The 25,948-nt window shown below is 37.3% G+C and overlaps 1 protein-coding gene and 1 pseudogene across 1 annotated transcript; both read left to right on the forward strand.

Moving 5' to 3' along the window:
• Positions 1-15,516: 15,516 nt before the first annotated feature.
• Positions 15,517-16,452, forward strand: LOC127680320 (olfactory receptor 2AG1-like). Its single transcript, XM_052175814.1, has one exon. It carries the CDS (start codon positions 15,517-15,519, stop codon positions 16,450-16,452), a length of 936 nt encoding a protein of 311 aa, XP_052031774.1.
• An 8,152-nt stretch (positions 16,453-24,604) lies between these two features.
• On the forward strand, positions 24,605-25,491 carry LOC127682614 (olfactory receptor 2AG2-like; annotated as a pseudogene).
• The last annotated feature ends 457 nt before the right edge of the window (positions 25,492-25,948 follow it).

Raw genomic sequence — 25,948 nt, forward strand, 5'->3', positions numbered from 1 at the left:
GGACCTTAGATGAAATGCCTGACAGTAGAAAATAGGAACTTATAGAGCCTACCTCCAACAGGAAGACAGGGCATCAAGTGGGGGGGGATTGATATCCCACAGTCAAAACCCTGACCCAGAATTGTTCCCCAAGGCCTGATACTATTACTGAGGCTATTAAGTGCTCACAAAAATGGACCTATCAGGACTGCCTTCCTCAAGATCCAACAAGTAGCTGAAAGATTCAGATGCAGATATTTGTACCCAGCCTATAGACAGAAACTGCTGACCTCTGTGGTGGAAATAGGGAAAATCTGGAAGAGGAGAAAGGAGACTCTGTAGAAGGACCAGCAGATTCAATTAACCTGGACTCCTGAGATCTCTCAAACACTGGCCACCAACCAGGCAGCCTAGGCCTCCTGATATTAAGCCCCCAACACATAGACAGCAGTGGACTGCCAGGTCTCGGTTCAATCAGAGAAGATGCACTTAATCTTCAAGGAGGTATAGGATATAGAATAGTTTGAGGGTGCTCTAAAGGGGAAGATTTCTGGAGAGAAAGAAAGAAAGAAAGAAAGAAAAGAAAGAAAGAAAGAAAGAAAGAAAGAAAGAAAGAAAGAAAGAAAGAAAGAAAGAAAGAAAGAAAGAAAGAAAGAAAGAAAGAAAGAAAGAAAGAAAGAAAGAAAAGAAAGAAGGGAAGGAAGGAAGGAAGGAAAGAAGGAAGGAAGGAAGAAAGAAAGAAAGGAAGGAAGGAAGGAAGGAAGGAAGGAAGAAAGAAAGAAAGAAAGAAAGAAAGAAAGAAAGAAAGAAAGAAAGAAAGAAAGAAAGAAAGAAAGAAAGAAAGAAGAGAAAACACAAACTACAACAATAAAAGTTTTCCAACCAATAAACATCTAGAACCAGATACATTTAATGAAGATTCGACAAAACTTTTATAAAAGAGTTAATGCCAATAGTTCCACAAAATAGAAACAGAAGAAACATTGTCAAATTCATTTTATGAGACCAAGATACCCTCATAACCAAGTATACAAAGACCTAACCAATAAAGAGAATTATACCAGAGAGCTCCCAGAGACTGAGCCAACTAAAAACATACATGGGCTGGTCTAAGGCCCTTGGTACATATGTAGCATTGGTCTACCTTGTCTGGCCTCAGTGGGAGAATATATACTTAATCCCTAAGAGCCTTGAGGCCCCAGGAAATGGGGTGGCCTCATAAGGTGGGAAGTATCCTCTTGGAGGTAATGGGGAGGAGGAATGGGATGAGGAACTGTGGAAAGGGAGACCTGGGAGGAGAAAACTACTGGAATGTAAATAAATACTATAATTTAAATTAAAAAAAAGAGAGAGAGAGAACAAGGCTAAGAGCGCAGTCATTCCTATTTTGTGCAAATATATGTACTAGAGAATAAATCAAGACCTTAAACATAAAAATGTAAGAGAATTAGAGACTAATTTCTTTTATGAACATAGATGCAAAAATAGTCAATGAGACACATGCAAACCAAATCCAAGAATACACCAAAAAGATCATCCAACATGATTAACTAGGCTTCATCCCAAGAAGGGCTTGTTCAACATATAAAAATCAGTAAATATAATCTACCATATAAACAATCTGAAAGAAATAAAAACCACTTCAAGTTTCTCTCCATTTAGTTTGATGCTGGCTACCGGTTTGCTGTATATTGCTTTTACTATGTTTAGGTATGGGCCTTGAATTCCTGTTCTCTCCAAGACTTTAAGCATGAAGGGATGCTGAATTTTGTCAAATGCTTTTTCAGCATCCAATGAAATGACCATGTGGTTTTGTTCTTTGAGTTTGTTTATGTAGTGGATTGTATTGATGGATTGCCGTATATTGAACCAACCCTGCATTCCCGGGATAAAGCCTACTTGATCATGGTGGATGATCGTTTTGATGTGTTCTTGGATTCGGTTGGCAAGAATTTTATTGAGTATTTTTGCATCGATGTTCATAAGGGAAATTGGTCTGAAGTTCTCTTTCTTTGTTGGATCTTTTTGTGGCTTTGGTATCAGCGTAATTGTGGCTTCGTAGAAGGAATTGGGTAGTGTTCCTTCTGTTTCTATTTTGTGGAATAGTTTGAAGAGTATTGGTGTTAACTCTTCTTTGAAGGTCTGGTAGAATTCTGCACTGAAGCCATCTGGTCCTGTGCTTTTTTTGGTTGGAAGACTTTCTATGACTCCTTCTATTTCTTTAGGCATTATGGGACTGTTTAGATGGTCTAGTTGGTCCTGATTTAATTTTGGTATTTGGTATCTGTCAAGGAAATTGTCCATTTCCTCCAGATTCTCCAGTTGTGTTGAGTACAGGCTCTTGTAGTAGGATCTGATGATTTTTTGGATTTCCTCAGTTTCCGTTGTTATATCTCCCTTTTCATTTCTAAGTTTGTTAATTTGGATACTTTCTCTGTGCCCTTTGGTCAGTCTGGCTAAGGGTTTATCTATCTTGTTGATTTTCTCAAAGAACCAGCTCCTGGTTTTGTTGATTTTTTGTATGGTTTTCTTTGTTTCTACTTGACCTACCTATCATTATTTGCAGACGACATGATCGTCTACCTAAGTGACCCAAAGAACTCCACTAGAGAGCTCCTACAGCTGATAAACAACTTCAGCAAAGTGGCAGGTTATAAAATCAACTCCAGCAAATCAGTGGCCTTCCTATACTCAAAGGATAAGCAGGCTGAGAAAGAAATTAGGGAAATGACCCCCTTCACAATAGCCACAAACAGTATAAAGTATCTTGGGGTGACTCTTACCAAACATGTGAAAGATCTATATGACAAGAACTTCAAGACTCTGAAGAAGGAAATGGAAGAAGACCTCAAAAAATGGGAAAACCTCCCATGCTCATGGATCGGTAGAATCAATATAGTTAAAATGGCCATTTTGCCTAAAGCACTATACAGATTCAATGCAATACTCATCAAAATCCCAACTCAATTCTTCACAGAGTTAGAAAGAGCAATTATCAAATTCATCTGGAACAACAAAAAACCCAGGATAGCTAAAACTATTCTCAGCAACAAAAGAAAATCTGGGGGAATCAGTATCCCTGACCTCAAGCAATACTACAGAGCAATAGTGTTAAAAACTGCATGGTATTGGTACAGTGACAGGCAGGAGGATCAATGGAACAGGATTGAAGATCCAGAAATGAACCCACACACCTATGGCCACTTGGTCCTCGACAAAGAGGCTGAAAACATCCAATGGAAAAAAGATAGCCTTTTCAACAAATGGTGCTGGTTCAACTGGAGGTCAGCATGCAGAAGAATGCGAATTGATCCATCCTTGTCTCCTTGTACTAAGCTCAAATCCAAATGGATCAAGGACCTCCACATAAAGCCAGACACTCTGAAGCTAATAGAAAAGAAACTGGGGAAGACCCTTGAAGACATCGGTACAGGGAGAAAGTTTCTGAACAGAACACCAATAGCGTATGCTCTAAGAGCAAGAATTGACAAATGGGACCTCATAAGGTTACAGAGTTTCTATAAGGCAAAGGACACCATCAAGAGGACAGATCGGCAACCAACAAATTGGGAAAAGATCTTCACCAATCCTACATCAGATAGAGGGCTAATATCCAATATATATAAAGAACTCAAGAAGTTAGACTCCAGAAAACTGAACAACCCTATTAAAAAATGGGGTACAGAGTTAAACAAAGAATTCTCACCTAAAGAACTTCGGATGGCAGAGAAGCATCTTAAAAAATGCTCAACTTCACTAGTCATTAGGGAAATGCAAATCAAAACAACCCTAAGATTTCATCTTACACCAGTCAGAATGGCTAAGATTAAAAATTCAGGAGACAGCAGGTGTTGGAGAGGGTGTGGAGAAAGAGGAACACTCCTCCACTGCTGGTGGGGTTGCAAATTGGTACAACCACTCTGGAAATCAGTCTGGCGGTTCCTCCGAAAACTGGGCACCTCACTCCCAGAAGATCCTGCTATACCACTCCTGGGCATATATCCAGAGGATTCCCCACCATGTAATATGGATACATGCTCTACTATGTTCATAGCAGCCCTATTTATAATTGCCAGATGTTGGAAAGAACCCAGGTATCCCTCAACAGAAAAGTGGATGCAAAAAATGTGGTATGTCTACACAATGGAGTACTATTCAGCCATTAGAAACAATGAATTTATGAAATTCTTAGGCAAATGGATGGAGCTAGAGAACATCATACTAAGTGAGGTAACCCAGACTCAAAAGGTGAATCATGGTATGCACTCACTAATAAGTGGTTATTAACCTAGAAAACTGGAATACCCAAAACATAATCCACACATCAAATGAGATACAAGAAGAAAGGAGGAGTGGCCCCTGGTTCCGGAAAGACTCAGTGAAACAGTATTCGGCAAAACCAGAACGGGGAAGTGGGAAGGGGTGGGAGGGAGGACAGGGGAAGAGAAGGGGGCTTACGGGACTATCGGGGAGTGGGGGGGCTAGAAAAGGGGAAATCATTTGAAATGTAAATAAATTATATCGAATAAAAAAAAAGAAATAAAAACCACAAGATAATTTCTAATGATGCTTAAAAAGCATTTGACAAAATTCAACACCCCTTAGTGATAAAACTACTGGAGAGATTATGAGTACAAGGGACATACCTTAATATAATAAAAAGAATTTATGGCAAGCCTATAGCCAACATCAAATTAAGTGGAGAGAAACTCAAAACAAGTCCACTAAGATCAGGAACAAAGTGAGGCTGTTTACTCTCTCCAGATCTATTCAATACAGTACTTATAGCCATAGCAATAAAAAAACTAAAGGAAATAAAGGATATATAAATTAGAAAGGAAGAAATCAAAGTACCATTATTTTCAAAGAACCTATTTTCAATAATAAAAAGAAGAAAATCAAAATATGATGAGATAGCAAGGCATCACATCAAGGATAATAATGAAATTACACATATTTACTGACACTGAGAGCATTTAAAATTTGTTAATATTTTATCACACTAAAATAAAGCCAGATAGAATGTAATAATAAACATGAATAGCTCAGTAAGTTGGAGAAAGCCATATATACTAATCTATAATCCTCATAATTACATGTATTACAAATTTATAAGAGTTTAGATTATAATATATATATGAAATATTAAAATGTTGAAAGTATAGATATTTTCAAAAGCTCCTTTAGAGAATATCAAAGAAGAAAATCTCACATAATACAGTACTGTACCAGTGAGCTATGCCCACTCTGAACTTACTTAAGTGGGTTATGGTACATTACAGTGAGGATTTCATAATGAACTATTTACCTCCTTATCGCCAATAACACTGATGTTAATTAAAGTATGTATATAATGAGAATATGAAATAAGCATGTAGTTTTATATAGAAATTTAAAAATAGGATAGCATTGAACAATTGTCAGAAAATAATTTCTTGATTTAGTCAAATAAATTATTTACTTCTCTATATCTGATGTATACCACATTGTATTTTGATGAACAGTGAAATAAATACTATAGTTCATCATGTAAGCATATAAATCATTAATTTGTAAAATAAGTTTTATTATAATATTGCATTAATAAATAAAACATCATATACATTTATAGTAAATAGCATGATGTATTTATAAATGTATATATTATGAAACTATTAAATAAAATACCTTTATATGCCTTTAATAGTATATACATGCTTGTTTTATGATGACAATATTTGAAATCAATTCTATTCACTACTTATAAAATACAATGGCATATTTATACGAAAAAAATATGGGGACTTTTTTGAAATTTTGAGATTTCATCTTAACCCAGTTATAATGGTCATATTGATGCTAATGCAAACTTGTGAAACCACTATGGAAATCAGTTCCTCAAAAAGATAGAAGTGTATCAACCTCATGATCAAACTAAATCACTATTGAACATATAACAAAGCATGCGACCTTGCACTACAGAAATTACTGTTAATTCATCTTCATTGGTGTTTTGAGTGATGTAGACCCAGAAAAACAAATGCTACATGTTTTTTTTCTCATATATGTGTTATATGATATTTGCTATATTTCACATTGTGAACCATGAGATATTATACTGGAAAAACCTTTCTCTAGTTGCACTGAGGCTCAGCATTAGTATATGCCTTTGATTCAAGAGTATTGCAAGATATTTGATCACACTATGAGATTGTGCATTGGAAAACCCTGTTTCTACTTATGGTGTGGCTCAGCCCTAGCCCACACCTCTAATCCAAGAGCTTTCTGTTTATTGTAAACAGGATTGAATAAAGTTGACCATAGGTCAAGAGGTGGAGCAAGCAACCACTTGATAGTGAGTGAGTGCAGGAAAAAAAGAAGCATAGAAAGTGAGAAGTCAGAAAGGCGGATAAAGATGCACAGAAAGCAGAGAGGGGGCACATTCAGTCAGAAGGGGTTTAAAGAGAGTGTGAAGAAGGAGAACTGGCTTTTTCTTTCAGAAACATTAGTTGAAGAGGAAGGTCAGCTGAGGGCTTTTGCTGCCTCTCTGATCATGCAGGCTTTCACTACAGTGTCAGACTCCTGAGTCTTCATTTGATAAAATCAAAGTTTGAGATTTTTGCTTTAAAAACAACATGTGTGAATGCAAGCTTTGAATCCTAGGGCATGAGTATTTAAAGTAGAGTACCATAGAAATAAGGAAACTAGTAGTGGACCATGGGAGAAGGCTTTTAAAATAAGAGAGTTAAAACAGAGCTAGTATAGGGACAGGATTCTTCCAGTTTTCTTCTGCACCTGGAGCTGATGCTGTGCCACATCGCTCCATAACCAAATACCTCTGGAAGAGAGCTGGCCTCCTAGGAGTATGGACAATCCAGTGAGTGCAGGTAGGATCTCACACCAGTAAGAATGGCTAAGATGAAAAACTTGGGAGAAAACAGATGCTGACGAGGATGTGGAGAAAGAGGAACACTCCTCCACTGCTGGTGGGGTTGCAAGCTAGTACAACCACTCGGAAATCAGTCTGGCAGTTCCTCAGAAAACTGGGCATGATACTACCAGAGTACCCCACTATACCACTCCTGAGCATATACCCAGAGGATTCCCCAGCAAGTAATAAGGACACATGTTCCACTATGTTCATAGCAGCCCTATTTATAATAGCCAGAAGCTGAAAAGAACCCAGATGTCCCTCAATGGAGGAATGGATACAGAAAATGTGGTATATTTACACTATGGAATACTTCTCAGCTATTAAAAGGAATAAATTCATGAAATTCTTAGGCATGTGGGTGGAACTGGAGAATGTCATTCTGAGTGAGTTGACCCAATCACAAAAGAACACACATGGTATGCACTCACTGATAAGCAGATATTAGCCCAGAAGCTTGGAATACCCAAGAAACAATTCACATATCAAATGACTCCCAAGAAGAAGGAAGGAGAGGCTCCTGGTCCTGGAGAGGCTCAGTGCAGCAGTGTAGGGGAATGCCAGGATAGGGAAATGGGAAGGGGCTGATCAGGGAACAGGGGGAGGAAATAGGGCTTATGGGACTTTTGGGGAGGGGGATCCAGGAAAGGGGATATCATTTAAAATGTAAATAAAGAATATATCGGGGAGTGGGGGGAAGACTATCACTTCTATACAGAGGGACCCACCCAGGACACTCAGGATACAGGAACTGAGGAGCATCCTGGAACAGGACCTTCCTTGTTTCCATTTGTGGCCAGAGCTGATCCTGTGCCACAGCACTGAAAGCTGATCCTCTGCCACAATGCTCCATACCCAAATACCATCCAGAGAGAACAAGTCTCCCAGGAGTGCCAACACATCTGGGAGTACAGGTAAGACCACCACCTCTGTTCAAATTCCTAGCCCATGAGGGACCTTCACAGAGCCATCAGGACACAGGAACCAAGGAAGAACTAGGAAGAAGATCCTTCTGGCACCCCTCTGCACCCCAGAACTGAACCTGTGCCACAGTTCTCCATAACCAAATTCTTCCCAAAAAGAAGTAGACCTCAGAAGATGGTTAGATTCCCCCATGCTTGTGGATTGGCAGGGTTAAAAAAGTAAAAATGGCCATCTTGCCAAAAGAAATCTACAGATTCAATGAGCAATTCAAAGAGCAATTCTCAAATTCCGTTGGAATAACAAAAAAAAAAAAAAAAACAAAAACAAAAACAAAAAAAAAAAAAAACCAGGATAGCAAAAACTATTCTCAACAATATAGAAACTTCTGGGGGAATCAAATGGTGCTGGTTTAAGTGGCAGTCAACGTATAGAAGAATTCAAGTTGTTCCATTCTTATCTCCCTGTACAAAGCTCAAATCCAAGTGGATCAAGGTCCTCCACATAAAACCACATACACTGAATCTAATAGAAGAGAAAGTAGAAAAAAATCTTGAACATGTGGGCACAGGGGAAAAGTTCCTGAACAGAACACCCATGGCTTATGCTCTAAGATTAACACATGACAAATGGGATCTCATAAAATTGCAATGCTTTTTTAAGGCAAAGTACACTGTCAAAAAGGCAACCAACAGAATGGGAAAAGATCTTTACCAATCCCACATCTGATAGAGGGCTAATATTCAATATATACAAAGAACTCAAGAAGTTATACTTCAGAGAACCAAATAACCCTATTAAAAATGGGGAGCAGAGCTAAACAGAGAATTCTCAACTGAGGAAACTCGAATGGCTGAGATGCACCTAAAAAAATGTTCAACATCCTTAGTCATCAGGGAAATGCAAATCAAAACAACCCTGAGATTCCACCTCATACTAGTCAGAAAGGCTAAAAACTCAGGTGACAGCAGATTTTGGTTCAAATATAGAGAAAACGGAATACTCCTCCACTGCTGGTAGGATTGCAAGCTGGTACAACCACTTTGGAAATCTGTCTGGAGGTTTCTCGGAAAATTGGACATAGTACTACCTGAGGACTCACGTATACCACTCCTGGGCACATACCCAGAAAATTCTCCAACATGAAATAAGGGCACATGATCCACTATGTTCATAGCAACCATGTTTATAATAGCCTGAAGCTGAAAATAACCCAGATGTCCCTCAACAGAGGAATGGATACAGAAAGTGTGGTACATTTACACAATTGGATATTACTCAGCCATTAAAACAATGACTTCATGAAATTCGCAGGCAAATGGATAGAACTTGAAAATATCGTCTTGAGTTTGTTAACTCGGTCACAAAAGGACACACATGTGATGTACTCACTGATGAGTGGATATTAGCCCAAAATTTTAGAATACCCAAGATTCAATTCACAGACCATATAAAGCCCAAGCAAAAGGAAGAACAAAATGTGGATGCTTCAGTGCTTCTTAGAAGGGAGAACAAAATATTCATAAGAGGAAGTGTGGAGACAAAGTATGGAGCAGAAACTGAAAGACTATTCAGAGACTGCCCAACCTGGGGATCCAACTCCTATACAGCTACCAAATTCAGAGGCTATTGTGGATACAGAGAAGTGCTTGGTGATGGAAGCCTGATATGACTGTCTCCTGAGAGGCTCTGCCAGAGACTGACAAATACAGAGGCAGATGCTCACAGCCAACCATTAGACTGAGCTTGAGGTCCCAGATGGAGGAGTTGGAGAAGGAACTGTAAGAGCTGAGAGGGTTTTCAGCCCCATGGATGGAGAAACAGTGTCAACAGGCCAGATCCTGGAGCTCCTGGGAACTGGACCACCAGCCAAAGAATACACATGGAGGAACCCATGGCTCCGGCCACTTAAGTAGCAAAGGGTGGCCTTTTGGGACATCAGTGGGAAGAAAGGCCTTTGGGTCTGAGTGTGTTTGATGCCCCAGTGTAGGGGAATGCCAGGGGGGAAGGCAGGTGTTGGGAGTGAGCACCCTTATAGAGACAGGCAGAGGGGATGGGAGAAGAGGTTTCTAAGGGGGAAACCTGGAAAGAAGAAATCATTTGAAATGTAAATAAAAAATCCAATAATATAAGAAGTGAGCACGTGAGGCTGGGACAATTGTTAACAAGTTTACACTGACAACTATTTATTGTAGAAACAATATAGGATCTGAGAGAGGTTTGTCTGCATTCTTCCTAAGAAATAAGGAAATTAAAATGACAAACACGACTCACCATCCTTTAATACTTTTAAGGAAATGAACTGTGATTGCTTCAGAAAGACTTATTTTGGAATGGAAATACCTTGTGCTTCGCCTCTAATATTGCAGCTGTTATCAAACAAGTTGATCTTATTAAAGACAATTTAAATGGGATTTTAAAGCAAAGAAAATGGCTAGTATAAAGGATGGATGTGAATAATAGAGTAAGAAGGGTTACTACTATAGAAGCTTCCTAAAACATACATGTATACATAAACAGATGAAAAACGTTTAAAGTCACCATATAATGGGGACAATGACTTTTCAGACAATGTAGACTATTAATTAAAGATACCAGCTAGAGGAATGTGTTACCTCTTTTGTAGTTGCTGGCTAGTGGGGGTCACAAATGTTACAGGTTATTGCTAATGCTATTGATAACCCTGCAGAACTTAAGAGTTAGACCCTGTTACTAAAGACACCACAACTAGTTCACCCCAATTACTTACTTCATTCATTTGAATGATAGAGCAAGGAAATAGCAAACTGATAGGTATCTGAAAGTTTCATACCTACTCGCTGGCTTTCAAAGTTCTAAAAGTTACTGTGACTTCTATAGTGATACACATAGTAAAGCCTTAGTGTCTGGATTTAAGTGGAATGTATAGTAAAACCCTAGTGTCTGGCTTGAAGTGAAATGTATAGTAAAGCCTTAGTGTCGGGTTTTAAGTTTAATATAGTATAGTATATTGCACTTAATATACTTAATACAGTATAGTAAAACCTTTGTTTCTGGTTTTGAGTGAAATATTTTAACAAAGCCATTGCTACATTCAGGTCAATCAGTAGAGGCTGAGAAGTTGTTTTGAGACTGTTTGACCTTGAAGAAGTGATCTCTGAAAAATCTGCACTTGGTGATACATGAAAACATGCAGCTGCACCAACTACACTCCTGGCAAAATTGAAGTTCCTACTTTTGATTATGGCTAGTCATGGTCAAAAGGACCTTGATTTGTGTGGGTTTTCTGTTCTCATACACAGCAAAGACAAGATAAATTTGTTAGGTAGAACCTTTCCCAGACCCAATTAACTTTTTATGTTTGAATAAAGTAATTGGGGTGAACTAGTTGGGTGTCAGTCTTTTCCAAGAAGGCTGAACCCCTCTGTTCCTTCAGAAAATGAAGGCCTAGAATATTGATGAGCCTCTATCTCTCTACAATGTCACCTATGACTGATGTTAATCAATAAATTCTACTAGGGCAGAAAAGTTTCCATTTGTCTAATCAAAAAGTTAGCTCTGTAAACTGTAATAATGTGTCTGGCATGCTGTCTCTATTGGTTCAGCAGTGGCACAAATTCTATGGGAGCATCCAACAATTTTGGCTTGGATTTAAGGCTTACTCCACATCATGGAAATATGCCTGGCATGGTTGATAAAGCTATAAATATAATACCAGGTATATCATAGGCTATATGGAAAAATCTACAGCTAATATTCAACTAAATTGACAGACATGGCTTCAACCCAACTCCTAAAGACTTACTTTCAAACCCATAAATAAGTATATCTTTCAACCTTCTAAGAGAAACTTCTTGCAACAGATGGTAATTCATATAGAAACTCATAATAGGTCAATGTGCAGAGATAAGAGATTGTAGAATTCTCACTCCCAAATAAGATATCTTTATTTTATTCCTTCTTCCAAGGCCTAGGAATCACCTGAGAAGAAGGAGCCGAAGATAAGGCAGAGAGAATGAAAGTGCAATCAGAAGAGAGTAGGGCTAGAGAATGCTATCATTCAGATATAATACGGGTATTGCACTCATGAACTCAGCAACTGCAGAAGATCAACTCAGCAAAAATTTCAACATATATGATGGAAAAGTTCATGAGACTTTTGATGCTGAGCTATTGATAACTGATTGCTCCTCAGAGGTAGGGTAATAAAGTTTTTTTGGGGGGGATATGTAAATTGGTCATTCTTTATTCAATGACCAAACTCCCATGTGCATGTGGACAGCAATAATTAGACTCAATGGTTTATTATAAAAAACAAGATGACATTGGGATAGGAGCCAGATTTGGGGGTGGTACTTCTGAAGTGGTGGCAAGAAGAGGCATAGAGAGGATTTGATCATTTTTCATGCTTGCATGAATGAAATTTTCAAATAATAAATGAAAAACATTTTAAAGGGTCATAGCACACTTGGGCGTGTTAGAAAAACTTTTGGGTTCTTTTAACTTTTTTGTTTATTACATGATTTTATTCATCAAAATATACAAAGCTTTAAACTAAGAACAGGCTGGTTTTACTGTATTCAACTTATACCTTTAAAAAAAACAGAAATGGTAATACTAATAATGAATGACTATAATGATTTTATGCTCTGCTTCTGTACGTATTATAATTCTTAATGAACTCTTATTCTGTGTAATCATTTTTATGATGTAACACTTTTAAAATATAAATGTGGGTAGATTGCTCAGAATAAAAGCTTTTGTTGGTTTTCCAAAACATGAAATCTGGTCATAGTTACCATAATTGGAGCTCACACCTGTCTGTAACTCCAGCTTCAGGAATTTCTGCACTTTGAATGGAGCTGTGTTCATAGGAAAATAGGACAAAACAGACAATTGGGTCCTATTTACAATAATTTACATAATTAAATTATGTACATTTAATTTGCATAATTAAAAACAATAAATATTTAAAATTATAAATATAAATGTGTTTGAATTTCAGGAGTTAAATGTGACTATTATTAAATCTGTTTTGAGCTCAGCTAGGTTCCTACTACATCATATATCCAATAGACATTAATTTTCTTCTTACTAAAGTTAATTTACTAGGAGTCTTTGGAGAGAGTTCTCTTTCCTTTTCATTTAATTTCATTCATTGATGACAGCTCATCTGTGCTCCATGAATCTATGTGAGCAGTTTTATTTTCTCAACATTTAAAAACCATCTCTTCCTTATCTATTTCTAACATTGATAGGCAATTGTCAACCAAGTATATTTACTTAATCAACAACCTATCTTTAATTTATGGGAATATTTAAAAGATGTCAATTAATACTGATCCTTTAATATTCTAGTATTGTGTAGATTTATTTTTTACTTCCCACATAACACTTGGAAAAGAAAGCTCTCATTTTTTTTAACCACTGCCAATGTTAACAAGAAATAAACAGACACAGAAGCTGTCCTAAGTCTCCAGATGCCAATGGAGAGAGACTGTCATATCTAGAGACTCCACATGGAATAATGATAGAGAGTTGAAAATCATCCATAGAGGACCATAATAATGGAAGTAGAGTTCTAAAGAACCTGAGAAACTAGCCTTTTTTCTCAGCTGGAGAACTGACCATGAGGATATCCATATAAGTCCATTCACTTAGAAATGAAAACACTGACTGCCAGTGTTTCCTTAAGGTTACAAAGAAACCTAAAAAAGTTAGTTATTATGTGCCTAAAGTCTCAGCACTTAGGAGGATAAAGAAGTTGAACCCTGTATTCAGAGAAAGGCCTCTCAGCTCATTAAGTTACAGAAGAACTTCAGAAAGGAAAGCCAAGAAACATGCCCAAGAGGATTCATTAACTTTTATTTTCCTAGACCAGTACTTGCAAGACGGTCCTTTTCTTATGGGATATAATCCCCTCTGAGAATATTCACAAGTGAAAAAAAGAAAAAAAGAAAAGGTTCTGGGCTGAGAAGATAAAACAAAATCTCAAGGAACCACTAGCTTATTCTGCCCCACTTATATTTCGGCGAAACTCAATGGTATCCTTTGGACATCTCTCTTAATATCAAATTTCTATATGCTACTTTGATCTGTGTTTCCAGAAAGCATTAAGAGTGAAGAAACATGAGCATCTGTACCAAAAGGCAGTCCAAAAATTGACACAAAGGGGCATTCCCTAAATTCAACTTGCTATGTGAAAGCAATTTCTACAATTTCTCAGGCTTACAAACAGGAAAATCATTTTGTTCCATACCGCATCACCCAAAGACGCTTAGCAGCCTGAATGAACACACTACTACATTTAGTGTACATCTGCAGATCAGAGGAAAGACTGGCACAGCCCTGACAGCTGACGTTGGATGGACTTGGACATACTTCACTAAAAGCAAAACTAATTGAGTGCTGCCAACGACAGCTACCTCGTCTGTCTTCAAGCTGTCTAAGTGCAGCTGGAGTGGTCAAGCAGGAGGCTTCTCAACAGGTAAGATAGGAATTTCACTTCTATTTTATTGAAATGCATATCCTATTAGTGTGGTAAATCAAAACACAGAGTCCAACGCCAAACCTAAGACCTTGAGATACATTGTCAGAGTTGCTACTTCTTTGGGTTCTATTGCCACTCCATACCTTTTAGTACTGATGATCTCCAGAGAAGCCAATGGAGACTAATGAAATATTAATTAATATACATATGCCGAGACAAGGGTAAATGATCCCTATAAGGACACTTGACTTCCACATCTTTAATTTCATGCTCTGAGTTGGCTTTAGTGGTGCTGTTGCATGCAAATCACAGGCCCCTGTACATATGACACTACTGACTTTGTTAGATTCTCTATAAGATTGGGTACTGTGCATCATTAGGATTTTCAAAATAGAGAGACTGGCCTCATTCCTGTCCCCACATAGTGCAAATATTCTGCACTTGCAGGAGGGAAGTTGGAACATTGGCATTAAAGTCTGTATTTGGATAGGATTATTGAACTATACCACAATATAAAATAGTTATTTTTATTTGTTTTAATCATATCTTATGAGAAAAAAATAAACTAGATTCCATGAAAGGATCTTATTTGTCTTTGCAGCTATACAATAATTTGATAAACAAAGATGTTCAAATTAATTAAAATTTTTAACTCAAATAGCAACATTTTCTTAGATATAAAACTGTATATTTTAGAGAATTGGTATTCCTTTCTGAGGATCATGAAAAATGGAAGACTGAGCAAGAGAGATAACTAACATGGGAAAATGTGATTTCCAATGTGATTAGCCGCAAACAAATGTGGACTTATGGGTTGAAGGAAAGGAGTCTTAAGAACATGTACACATGAACAACACTAAATAGACTGAGTATACATGTGTGCACTCATGTATGTGTGTGTATGTGTGTGTTTGTACTCACACACATGTGTGACAATAACAGTTAATGAATTTAAGACAGTAGGGGACATGGAAGGAATCCAGGGGAAGAAAGAATGGAAGTAAATACAGTACTCATGTGTGAAATTCTCAAAATATATACACAAAAATCCAAAAATGTTATAAAGGAATGAGAAATTTGAAGACCAAGAAGCAAAGATATTGACTAGTATAAAAGTATAGGAAGCCATGATGGGAATCCTAAGGGATTTTTAATGTCACAGAATTAGGGCCAATTGTAGCACAAGTTCACAGAGCCTGAACCATCTATTTCTAGGCAGGTAAGCAGACAACACAGAATGGAGCTCTGGAACTCGACCTTGGGAAGTGACTTCATCTTGGTGGGCATTCTGGATGGCAGTGGCTCTCCTGAACTGCTCTGTGCTGCAATCACAGCCCTGTACTTCTTAGCCCTGACCAGCAATGGACTGCTGCTCCTGGTCATCACCATGGATGCCCGGCTCCACGTGCCCATGTATCTCCTGCTTGGACAGCTCTCTCTCATGGACCTCCTCCTGACATCAGACGTCACTCCGAAGGCTGTTGTGGATTTTCTCCTTAAAGACAATACCATATCCTTTGGAGGCTGTGCCCTTCAGATGTTTCTAGAACTAGCACTGGGTAGTGCAGAAGACATTCTTCTTGCCTTTATGGCATATGACAGGTATGTGGCCATTTGTCAACCTCTAAACTATACAATATTAATGAGTCACAAAGTCTGCTGGCTCATGATAGCCGCCTCATGGATCCTGGCATCCCTCAATGCTCTAGCATACAGCATCTACACCATGCAGTATTCCTTCTGCAAAAATCGTCATATCAATCACCTCTTCTGTGAGATACCTCCATTGCTGAAGCTGGCCTGTGAAGACACCTCTACATTTGAACTCATGTTTTATTTGATGGGGGCTATTTTTCTAATTCTTCCTCTTATTGCCATCCTGGCTTCCTATTCACTAATTCTGTTTACTGTGCTCAATATGCCCTCTAATGAGGGCAGGAAGAAAGCCTTTGTCACCTGCTCTTCCCACCTGACTGTGGTGGGGATGTGGTATGGGGGTGCTTCCTTCATGTATGTTCTACCTAGTTCCTTCCACAGCCCTGCACAAGACAATGTCAGCTCAGTTTTCTACACAGTTGCAACACCTGCTCTGAATCCCCTCATCTACAGCCTGAGGAATAAAGAGGTCAATGGGGCTTTGAAAAGAGTCCTGGGAAAACGGTTGTCACTATAGTCCAACCTCTAGGGAATTCTAGTACTTACCTTTTAAACTTATTTCTTTCAGAAAGTCGGAATTCTTATATGAATGAAACATTTCTGCTAAACCCTAGAGTAAGAAATATGTCTTTGGGTAGAGAAGTATGGAAAAGCAAGAAAGTATGGAATCTTTTGGAAATGCTTTGTGAATTTTTTTCAGGAGATAATGGAGAATCTGCTGTTTGATCATATATGGACACAAAGACCAGTTTCATTTCTAGATGATAAATGGTATTTAGATGTTCTAAAGGGATTATACATTGGAAATTGGAAACTTTTGTAGATAATGAAGTATAATTGTAATAAGTGAGAATCCAATTATATTTCAAATATGTGATTCACACATAAATCAAGGAAGATTTTTGAGTTTTGTATGTTTTAGTAAAAAAAAAAATCAGTTACAGTTTTGTTATATGTTGATTTGGCATCAGCCTTCAGTATGATTTAACAGATGCATCCATGAATTACAGTGTGTGTGTGTGTGTTTGTGTGTGTGTGTGTGTGTATTATAACATTTTTCCTTTCTTCATTTTATTTTCAATAAAGGAAACTGAACTGAAACAAACATTTATACTTCTATCCTATGATAATAATCAGTGCTTTTCTAATTTTTCCTAGCATATTTTGAAATTTCTCAAAATCCCCCTAGGATCCATATGCATAATATATGCATCTGCCTTAAACATTTTACAATGTATACATGGGCAAAAGCATCATCTGGTTACTCATGAATATGTATAATTTCTATACTTTTGTATCCATAAATCCCTGGTTAGAATTACCATCTTTGAGAAATGACAACAAACACTGCAATGGATGTGGTATGAGGGACACTGTACAGTAAGATGGAAAGGTTAATGAATGTAGCCTCTATGGAAATAACTCTTTTTTCTCAAAAAGCTTGACATAGACCTAATATATGACCCAGTAATGCTACGTACGGGCATACACCTAATGGACTCTACATCCTACCATAAAGACTCTTGAAAATTTATGTTCATTGTCACTTTATTCACAATAGAAAATGGAATCACTGTAGATGTCCATTAATGGATGAATAGATAATCAAAATTTAGACAATATATATTACAGAAGTTTGTTAAGCTAAAAAGAAAAATGAAATAATGACTACCATAGCTAAATTGATGGAACTGTAAGCAAAAATAATTATACCTAGTCAGGTAACACAGATACAGAAAAGCAAAGATCATATGTTCTCTCTTATCTGTGGATTCTAGCTCTAAATCCTCAGGTCATGGGTTTAACATAGAGTATTTGTAGAGCTAGGAAACTAGAAAGGGGGCATTAGGAGACAAACTGTAAGCAATGGGGCTTAACAGAACATGGAGGGAGGGAGGTTTAAGCAGAGAAGAGGTAGGAAGATGGAGGTGTAGGGAAGTTGAAAGGTGCATAAAAATGTGGAAATCTAGTACCTGTAATTCAGTAAAAAATAGAATTTATAAAAGTGTTTCAATAGACAAATAAGTGCAAATGGAAAGAATAGCAGGAATAAACAGTGTAACTTACTTTCTTCCTAATTTAATTTTCTGTACTACAGGAAGTCATGCTGCATTTTTGAAAATTGGATAATTGTTTTATGCTAATGTTTAATTCAAAGGAAGTCTTAGAGCTAATTTACTTATAACACTAAATAAAAGCATTTTGAGTTGTTATCATAAAACTGAATATAGAACAGTGCTTACCAGATGCTGGGGAAAGTTGATGATGAGAGACACGATAAGGGAAGTATTGATCACCATAGATGGATACAGAGTTGCAGTCAGGTAGCAGCAACAGCTTCTGATATGATATTGTACAGTAGTGTGAAAATACATAAAATAATGTACAGTGCTTTTAAAACATAAAAGTCCGAATTTTGAAAGTTTTCTCTGTAAATCAAGAATAGTTGAGAGGATAAGTATTTAATCTGATTTTAAGGCTATTGAGATGTATACTTATGTGAAAAATAACACAGAAGGGCACTAACACATATAATATTATGCATAATCCCTAGGTGCAGTTAGTGGATATTCTTTCATTTTGGATTCAGACACTCACTTAATGGAATGCTCACATAGAAGTTTGCTTCATCTGATGGAGGCACACAGGGGTGCTTCTCTCCTCAATGTAGACTTAAAGGTACTGTAAGGGAGGCTGTGTGGTAGCCTTACAAAGCAATGGTGGAGGGACTCAGGTCTCTGAGAAAACACAAGGGTTGGACTTCAGTGTGTGTTATCTTCCTGTTAACTTTTAATGTAGCCTTTCTGAACCAAGGTCTGAAAGCTATACATTCCCAATAATTCAACCTTTATTTTAAACTATTGCTTAGGACTAAGACAACACATATACGTACTTCCAATTAGATAGCTAGAATATAATGATAATATCATCCATTTCAACAGTTCTAAGACAAAATTACCTTTGAAATAGTAAATTTTAATGTATAACATCATTCATATGGTTGTAATGTAACTTGCTGTATTATCACTATTAGATAAGTAATGTTTAATGCTTGTGTTTATTAATATGGGTTCATATTAATAAGTCAATGTCTTAGGCATGTAACTAATATTTCTTATGCATAGGGTTATTAAATTGAGGTTAAAATCAACTGCATACTCTTTATATTAAAAGAAAATGTTTTTCTATAATGCTAGTCATTTCTTATTTAATTTTACATAGAAGTTTACCAATGTATTCATTATAACATTTAAATCTCTTAATTTAATTTGCATAATTTATAGTTTTCATTTATATATTTATATCTTTAATATTGCAGAAACAAACACTTCATTATAACTATAGTAGTAATTTCTTTTTAATTTGTCATTTAATTTTTTAATACTTATAATTGAAATTTTTAAACAGGGAAATATTTTAAGTTTTATATTTTATTCTAATGATATTTTATGCTTAAACAATTATTTTTTCCATGATTTATTTAGGAAGAAATTTTGTATTTTATAGGTTTCTGGTTTATTTTGTAAATAACATTTTTATAATTTAATTTATAAATTTATAATTTAATCTAATGTGTAAAAATGGTGAGAATAGAACTAGAAAGATTTCTCAGTGGTTAAAAACATCTGCCACTTCTACAGATCCATGTTCTGTTTCCTGCACCTAAAAGGCAGCTCACAGTAAGCTATTTAACTCCAGTTATTGCGTATCCAATGCTCCTTCAGGCCTCCCTGAGCAAGAGGTATGAACATGTTGCACATGCATGCATTCAGAAAAATCACTGGCTGACATTAAATAAAAATAAATCCTTTTTAAAATGGTGGAGTTTCATGTATTTATTCAGTTGCTACTTTCTTCTTATCTTGTTGAAAATAATCTTTCCATTTCCCATTGAGTTAGACTACAGTTGCATATTTAAATAGTTTCTATAGATCTAGAATCTCGTTCCTTTCTTCTTTCTTCCTCCTCCTTCTTCTTTCTTTTCTCCTTCTTCTTCTCCTTCTTCTCCTCCTCCTTCTTCTTTCTTCTTCTTCTTCTTCTTCTTCTTCTTCTTCTTCTTCTTCTTCTTCTTCTTCTTCTTCTTCTTCTTCTTCTTCTTCTTCTTCTTCTTCTTCTCTTTCACTTTCAGACAAGGTATCACTGTGTACCCCTGGGTGCTCTGTAGACAAGGCTGGCCTAGAACTCACAGAGATCTACCTGCCCTCACCTCCACATCTGCTTCTGCCTTCTCAGTACTGGGATTCTAGGTGTGCTCATATCATGCACCCTGACCACACTCAGTTCCCAGACTTCCCAGGCTCTCGAACTCATAGAGATATACCTGCCTCCACCTCCACATCTGCTTCTGCCTCCTCAGTGCTGGGATTCTAGGTGTGTTCACATCATGCACCCTGACCACACTCAGTTCCCAGATTCCCAGGCTCATCCCCATTCCAATATTGTGATCTCCTTCTAAAAAGGAAAGAGAGGAGGACGACGAGGAGGAGGAGGAGGAGGAGGAGGAGGACAAGGACGAGGAGGAAGAAGAAAAGTTCAATTTGTATTGCCCATTTACTCACTGGAGCATGGTCAAACTTTCAGTGGCCAGCTCTGGAATCCTCCCCTAAACCCCTGACAAAAGCCACCAATTGTGGCAACATCCTTATCACAATTTTTAAGAGTATTCTTCAGTGGCTTCCTGTCTGGACTGTTAGTTTTTTATAAAGATATTTAATTTTATTGTCCACAGTATAAAAACACAGTGGCAATTGATCATGAGTATGTTGAGATTATAAATTAATTTGCAATGCAAGCATTTTTTTTATGGAACTCAACCTTGCCTACTAGAGAAATGAATTATGCTGTACTTCCTAAACCCACTAATTCTCCCCTTTTTATAATATGTCACATTCTCATACCTTTGGTTTCATCTTATGACATTGTTTCACACTTCACTTAAGATAGAACATCCATCCACAAACTCCCTTCCCCTCTCCTAATCTACCCACCCTCATCTATCTATACTTGAATAGATTAGGGTAATTTTACTCATCTCACTGATCTTCCCAAAATTTTGCTCCTTAACAATAATTTCCTCCTGAGATGTTTTCTTCAGTTGTTCTGTACAGCTGAACAAATCACAATACTGATTGCCCATCACAGACAAGACCTGCCCCACAATCCTCTTTTAGATAGTGAAACCTTTCTTCAGTATCTCTGCATAAAACAACCACCCACAAAGGAGGTTTCTTTGCTTAATGATTTTTTTTAAAATATATATATATATATATGTATGTACTTTTTTCATTAATTTATTTATTCATTTTACATCCAAATATCACCAATTCTCTTCCCAGATTCCCCCTCACACAGCTTTCCATCCACTTCTCTGAGAAGGGGGAGGCCCCTGGGTATCATAATACCACATCATTGCAGGATTAGGAGCATCCTCCCCTCCTGAGGCCAGACAAGGTAACCCAGTTATAGGAATGGGATCTACAAGTAGGTAACAGATTCAGGGACAGCCTCTGCTCTAGTTGTTGGGGGATTTGTCTAAAAACCAAGCTGCATACCTGCTTCATAGGTCTGAGGGGTCTAGGTCCAGCCCATGCTCACTTGTTGGTTTGTGGATAAATCTCTGGGAGTCACCAAGGCTCCAAATCAGTTGACTCTGTTGGTCTTCCTTGTGTCCTCCTATGAACCCTCAATGATTCATTCCCCCAACTCTCTCATAAGATTCTGAGCTTCATCTAATACTTGGCTGTATAGCAGCTTTATTCATATGCCGTAAACTAGAAACAACCCAGATTTTCCTCAAAGGGGATTTCTTTATCCCCTTTCTATTTGCTGGGTGTACTCAATCCCAAACAAGCCCTGTTTTCATTCTGTAGGCCTGTTATCGCCAAAGTAATTTCTATACTATATAGAATAGGTACTTTTTATAGTTTCCCTTTAACCTTTTAGCAACACTGCCACTGTTGACCATTCTCTTATCTTTACCATCGCCATCCCTGTTCCTCTCAGTTACTAGCTTTCCTCCTCTTTCCCTTCACTCCATTAACTTTTGGGAGTCCCTGTCTCTTTCTGGATGTGGAAGTTCTCAGGCTACTGGGACTCCTTTCTTCTTACTCAAGTATGTTCCTTGGATCATTTCCAGCTTGAAAGGTTAATATAAGATTTATAAATTTGTGATGAGAAAGACTGGACATATGAATAAATCATTGTTTATCTCATCACATCTCTTCTTTAATGAGAATTTCAAGCATATAAATGTACTTTCAATTCATCACTTGCTAATTTTGTCCACTACACATACCAGATCATGACAATGTTCCTAAGTATGTATAAGATATTGTTTCTGATTTTCACCAAGTTTATGGCACTAGGTATGGATCTCATCATGTGGTGTGGAACTCAGATCCAATTAGAAATCAGTTGGTTATACCCCACTCATTAAAGTCATGTCATTGTCATAAAAATTGGAATGCATTAACTCATATATCAAGCTTGCATTGATTTTTTCATTTATAATATGTTTGTAAAACTTATTTATAAATCAATTTACAGAGTTTGAAAAATAAGATCACTATTTATTACAACTTTATAAATAGCTAAAATGAACAAAAGTGACTTCTATCCTGTGTTTGTTTTTGTCTTCTGTATTTATTGATAAGTTTTAGACACAGGTGTTTCTGTGACTTTCTTTTGGGTGGAGGGGGGAGATATAATTTGTTGTAAGGCACTAGTCTTTATGATGAGGGCAAAGATTGAGACCTCTTTGCAGACCTGTCTGAGTAGAAGAAAAATCAACTTGCCAGAAATTCTCTGCTATGCTGGGTAGAATGAACTAAAATCAGGGTGTTGAGCAGGAAGCCAAGTCTTTTCCTCTTTCATCTGTTGGTATATTTGCTTAATAAATTCACATGTGTTCCCAAGCAATTTCCTTCTTTTTCCCAAACCATGCCAATATGAGGAAAAAATGTATGCTAGTCTCTCTCTGCTGTGATTATTAGAATTTATAGAGTGCCATGACAATTCCATGCTTAATGTTTGCCCTCAGTATACAATGCACATTTCTTTTTCATTATTTGGTTCAAGTGTGGTCAGTCATTTAGCTTGTTTCCTGTTAGGCAGTTCTTTTTATCTGCTTAGGAGTTTGTTATTCTTGTCTGAGAACAGTTCTAAGCATATATCTGTAATACTGTATGTAATAGTAAATTTTGTCAAATTAGTTATTTGTCATATTAAGCTATTTTATATGCTAAAGTTTTGTTTGTATTAGTTATTTAAAATGATAGGTTTTATTGTCAAGTAAGTATTGCATGCAGTTATACAATCTCCCCACAAATGGTATTCCTGATTTTCTGTTCCATTTCTTGTTGGTCCTATCTAACCTTCTACATTGGGCTCTCAAGGAACCCCTGCCAGTCTTGCAGCTAGAAATGTAAACATGGCTCATCAATATTTCTTCTCTGGTTGTATAGGATCTATAAAAGTCTGATAGTGTACAGCTATTATCTCACTTCTTGGGAAGCTGAGAAGGAAGATCCCAAATTCAAGTGTGAGAGAAACCTAGGTCTTAAGAACTAGTCAAGTGACAGAAAACATCAGAAAAGCAAGCCAGGTAATCAACCCAAGAGGATTCTTAGCATACTACTTCCTAGGCCAACTCTTCCAGGGGATGCTTTTTGGATGGGAGATAAATCCCTCTGAAGATAAGCACAAGAAAAGACAATTATAAGGAGAGTATGGGATCAGAAGATCATCACAGCATCTCTGGATGAGGCCATGGCTTACTCTGGACCCAGAGACATTCAGGTGGAGAGCAAAAAGGCCCTTTTATCAACTCTTTGAATCTCTACTTCTATTCTGTAAGTTTGATTTCTGCTCACAGACAGCAGAAGAAACCTGAGTGTCAATCAGAAGAGCAATCTGAAAAGTAACAGGAAGCCAAAGGGGCTTCACCCATGTAACCAGTCAAATAGAAGCTATTTCTGCCAATTTCCTGCGGAATGGCATTAGAAAGGACACTATCTTGCTCCATAAGAAACTAGCATAAGGCTGGTGGCTGCATAGATGCCCACACTGCTATCTCTAGAACACAATTGTATGTGAAAGGAAGGAGGAGTACATTTGATAGACCCTGGTTATATATCACAAAATTAGGAAACAAACCAATTAATTACTGCTGAAAAATGCCACACCCGCTCTCCCCATTGGATTGCAATAGCCACTAGGCTTCTTACCCCTGAGGTAAGGAATTTGTCTCTCATTTAAAGTAGCATGCAGCCCTCTAAGCAGACAAAGATAAGTAGAGTGTGAAGAGAACCTAAAGTCTTAAACTACAATTCTATATCCACTGTTGTTCTGGGTTTCCTTTCAATCTCACTATTTTTTATATCACTAGGTTTTTTTTATATCAATAGATAATCAATTATGATTGGTAAGGATTATACTGTTATAGTATAGAGCTGAGTATAATATCCCAATCAGTAATATCAATACTTGTCTTCAGAACTTTTATCAAATACAATTTAAAGCAAGAAACTCGAAAATAGAGAATGAAAACTCTCATTTTGTTGGAGTCATGTTGGTGTCACAAGTGGTTTCCAATACGACACACTAGAGTTGATATTAACTAAATTTCACCAAAGTATCTTTTTTCTAGGCAGCCAAAGAAACCTGGAAAAATGGAGTTCAAGAACTCAGTGGCTTTATCTTGGTAGGAATCCTGAATGGCACTGACTCTCCTAAACTGCTCTGTGACATAATCACAATCCTATACACACTGGCACTGACCAGCAATGAACTGTTGCCCCTTGTCATCACAGTAGATACCCAGCTCCACATGCCCATGTATCTTCGATTTGGGCAGCTCTCTCTCATTGACAGCCTCCTGACATCAGTCATTACTCCCAAGACTGCCATGGATTTTCTTCTGAGAGACAACACTATCACCTTTGGAGGCTGTGCCCTTCAGACATACCTTCTTCTGGCTTTTATGGCCTATGACAGGTATGTGGCCATTTATCATCCTCTGAACTACATGATCCTAATGAGTCCAAGAGTCTACTGGCTCATAGTGACTACATCATGGATCCTGGCAATCCAGATGGCCCTGGGATTTACCATCATCATGATGCATTATTCTTTCTTCAAATTGAGGCATATCAGACACCTCTTCTGTGAGATCCCTCCATTGCTGGAGTTGACCTGCTCAGACACCTCTAGTTATAAGCTTGTGCTTTATTAGGTAGGTGCGCACATGTTAATTCTCCCTCTTACTGCCATTTTTTTCTCCTATGCATGAATTTTGTTCACTGTTCTCCACATGCCCTCAAATGAGAGCAGGAAGAAAGCCCTTGTTTTCCTGCTCTCCACACATGGCTGTTGTGGGCATGTACTATGGGGCTTTCACAGTCATGTATTTCCTACCAAGTTTCTACCACAATCTCAAGTAAGACAATATTCTTTCTGTTTTCTACACAATTGTCAACCAAGCTCTAAACCACTCATGTACAACCTGAGAAATAAAGAAGTGACTGGGGCTCTAAGGAGAGATTTGTCTAATGTCTAATTTTGTAAGGAACAGCATTTGTGAATGCTCTGACTGAGGCCATGGGTTGGGAGAAACAGAAATCTCTCTCTCTCTCTCTCTCTCTCTCTCTCTCTCTCTCTCTCCTCAGTGATGGGAATTTAAAGAAAATGCATGCTCTATTCTGTATGTAATTAAACAACCAGCAAAAAAATCTATACTTTACAATACTTTTTCTAAGCATGTCTTTAAACATCTCAGAAATTACTAAGTATTCATTATTTATCTGGTTTAGACATTTCACAATGTACATGTCTCATAATATATAGTACTTGATATATGTGTAATGTTCATTGCTTTTGTAACAGTTAAAAATAAATTTGGACAAATGTGACAAATGCATCTCTTTAATCCTAGTACTCAGGAAGCAAGGGTTTCTGTGATCATGAGACAGGATAAACACAGTTTCATAGTAAAACCCTCTCTAAAAATTATTTGA

This window comes from Apodemus sylvaticus, chromosome 1 (genome assembly GCF_947179515.1).
Source record: "Apodemus sylvaticus chromosome 1, mApoSyl1.1, whole genome shotgun sequence".
Classification (NCBI taxonomy): domain Eukaryota; kingdom Metazoa; phylum Chordata; class Mammalia; order Rodentia; family Muridae; genus Apodemus; species Apodemus sylvaticus.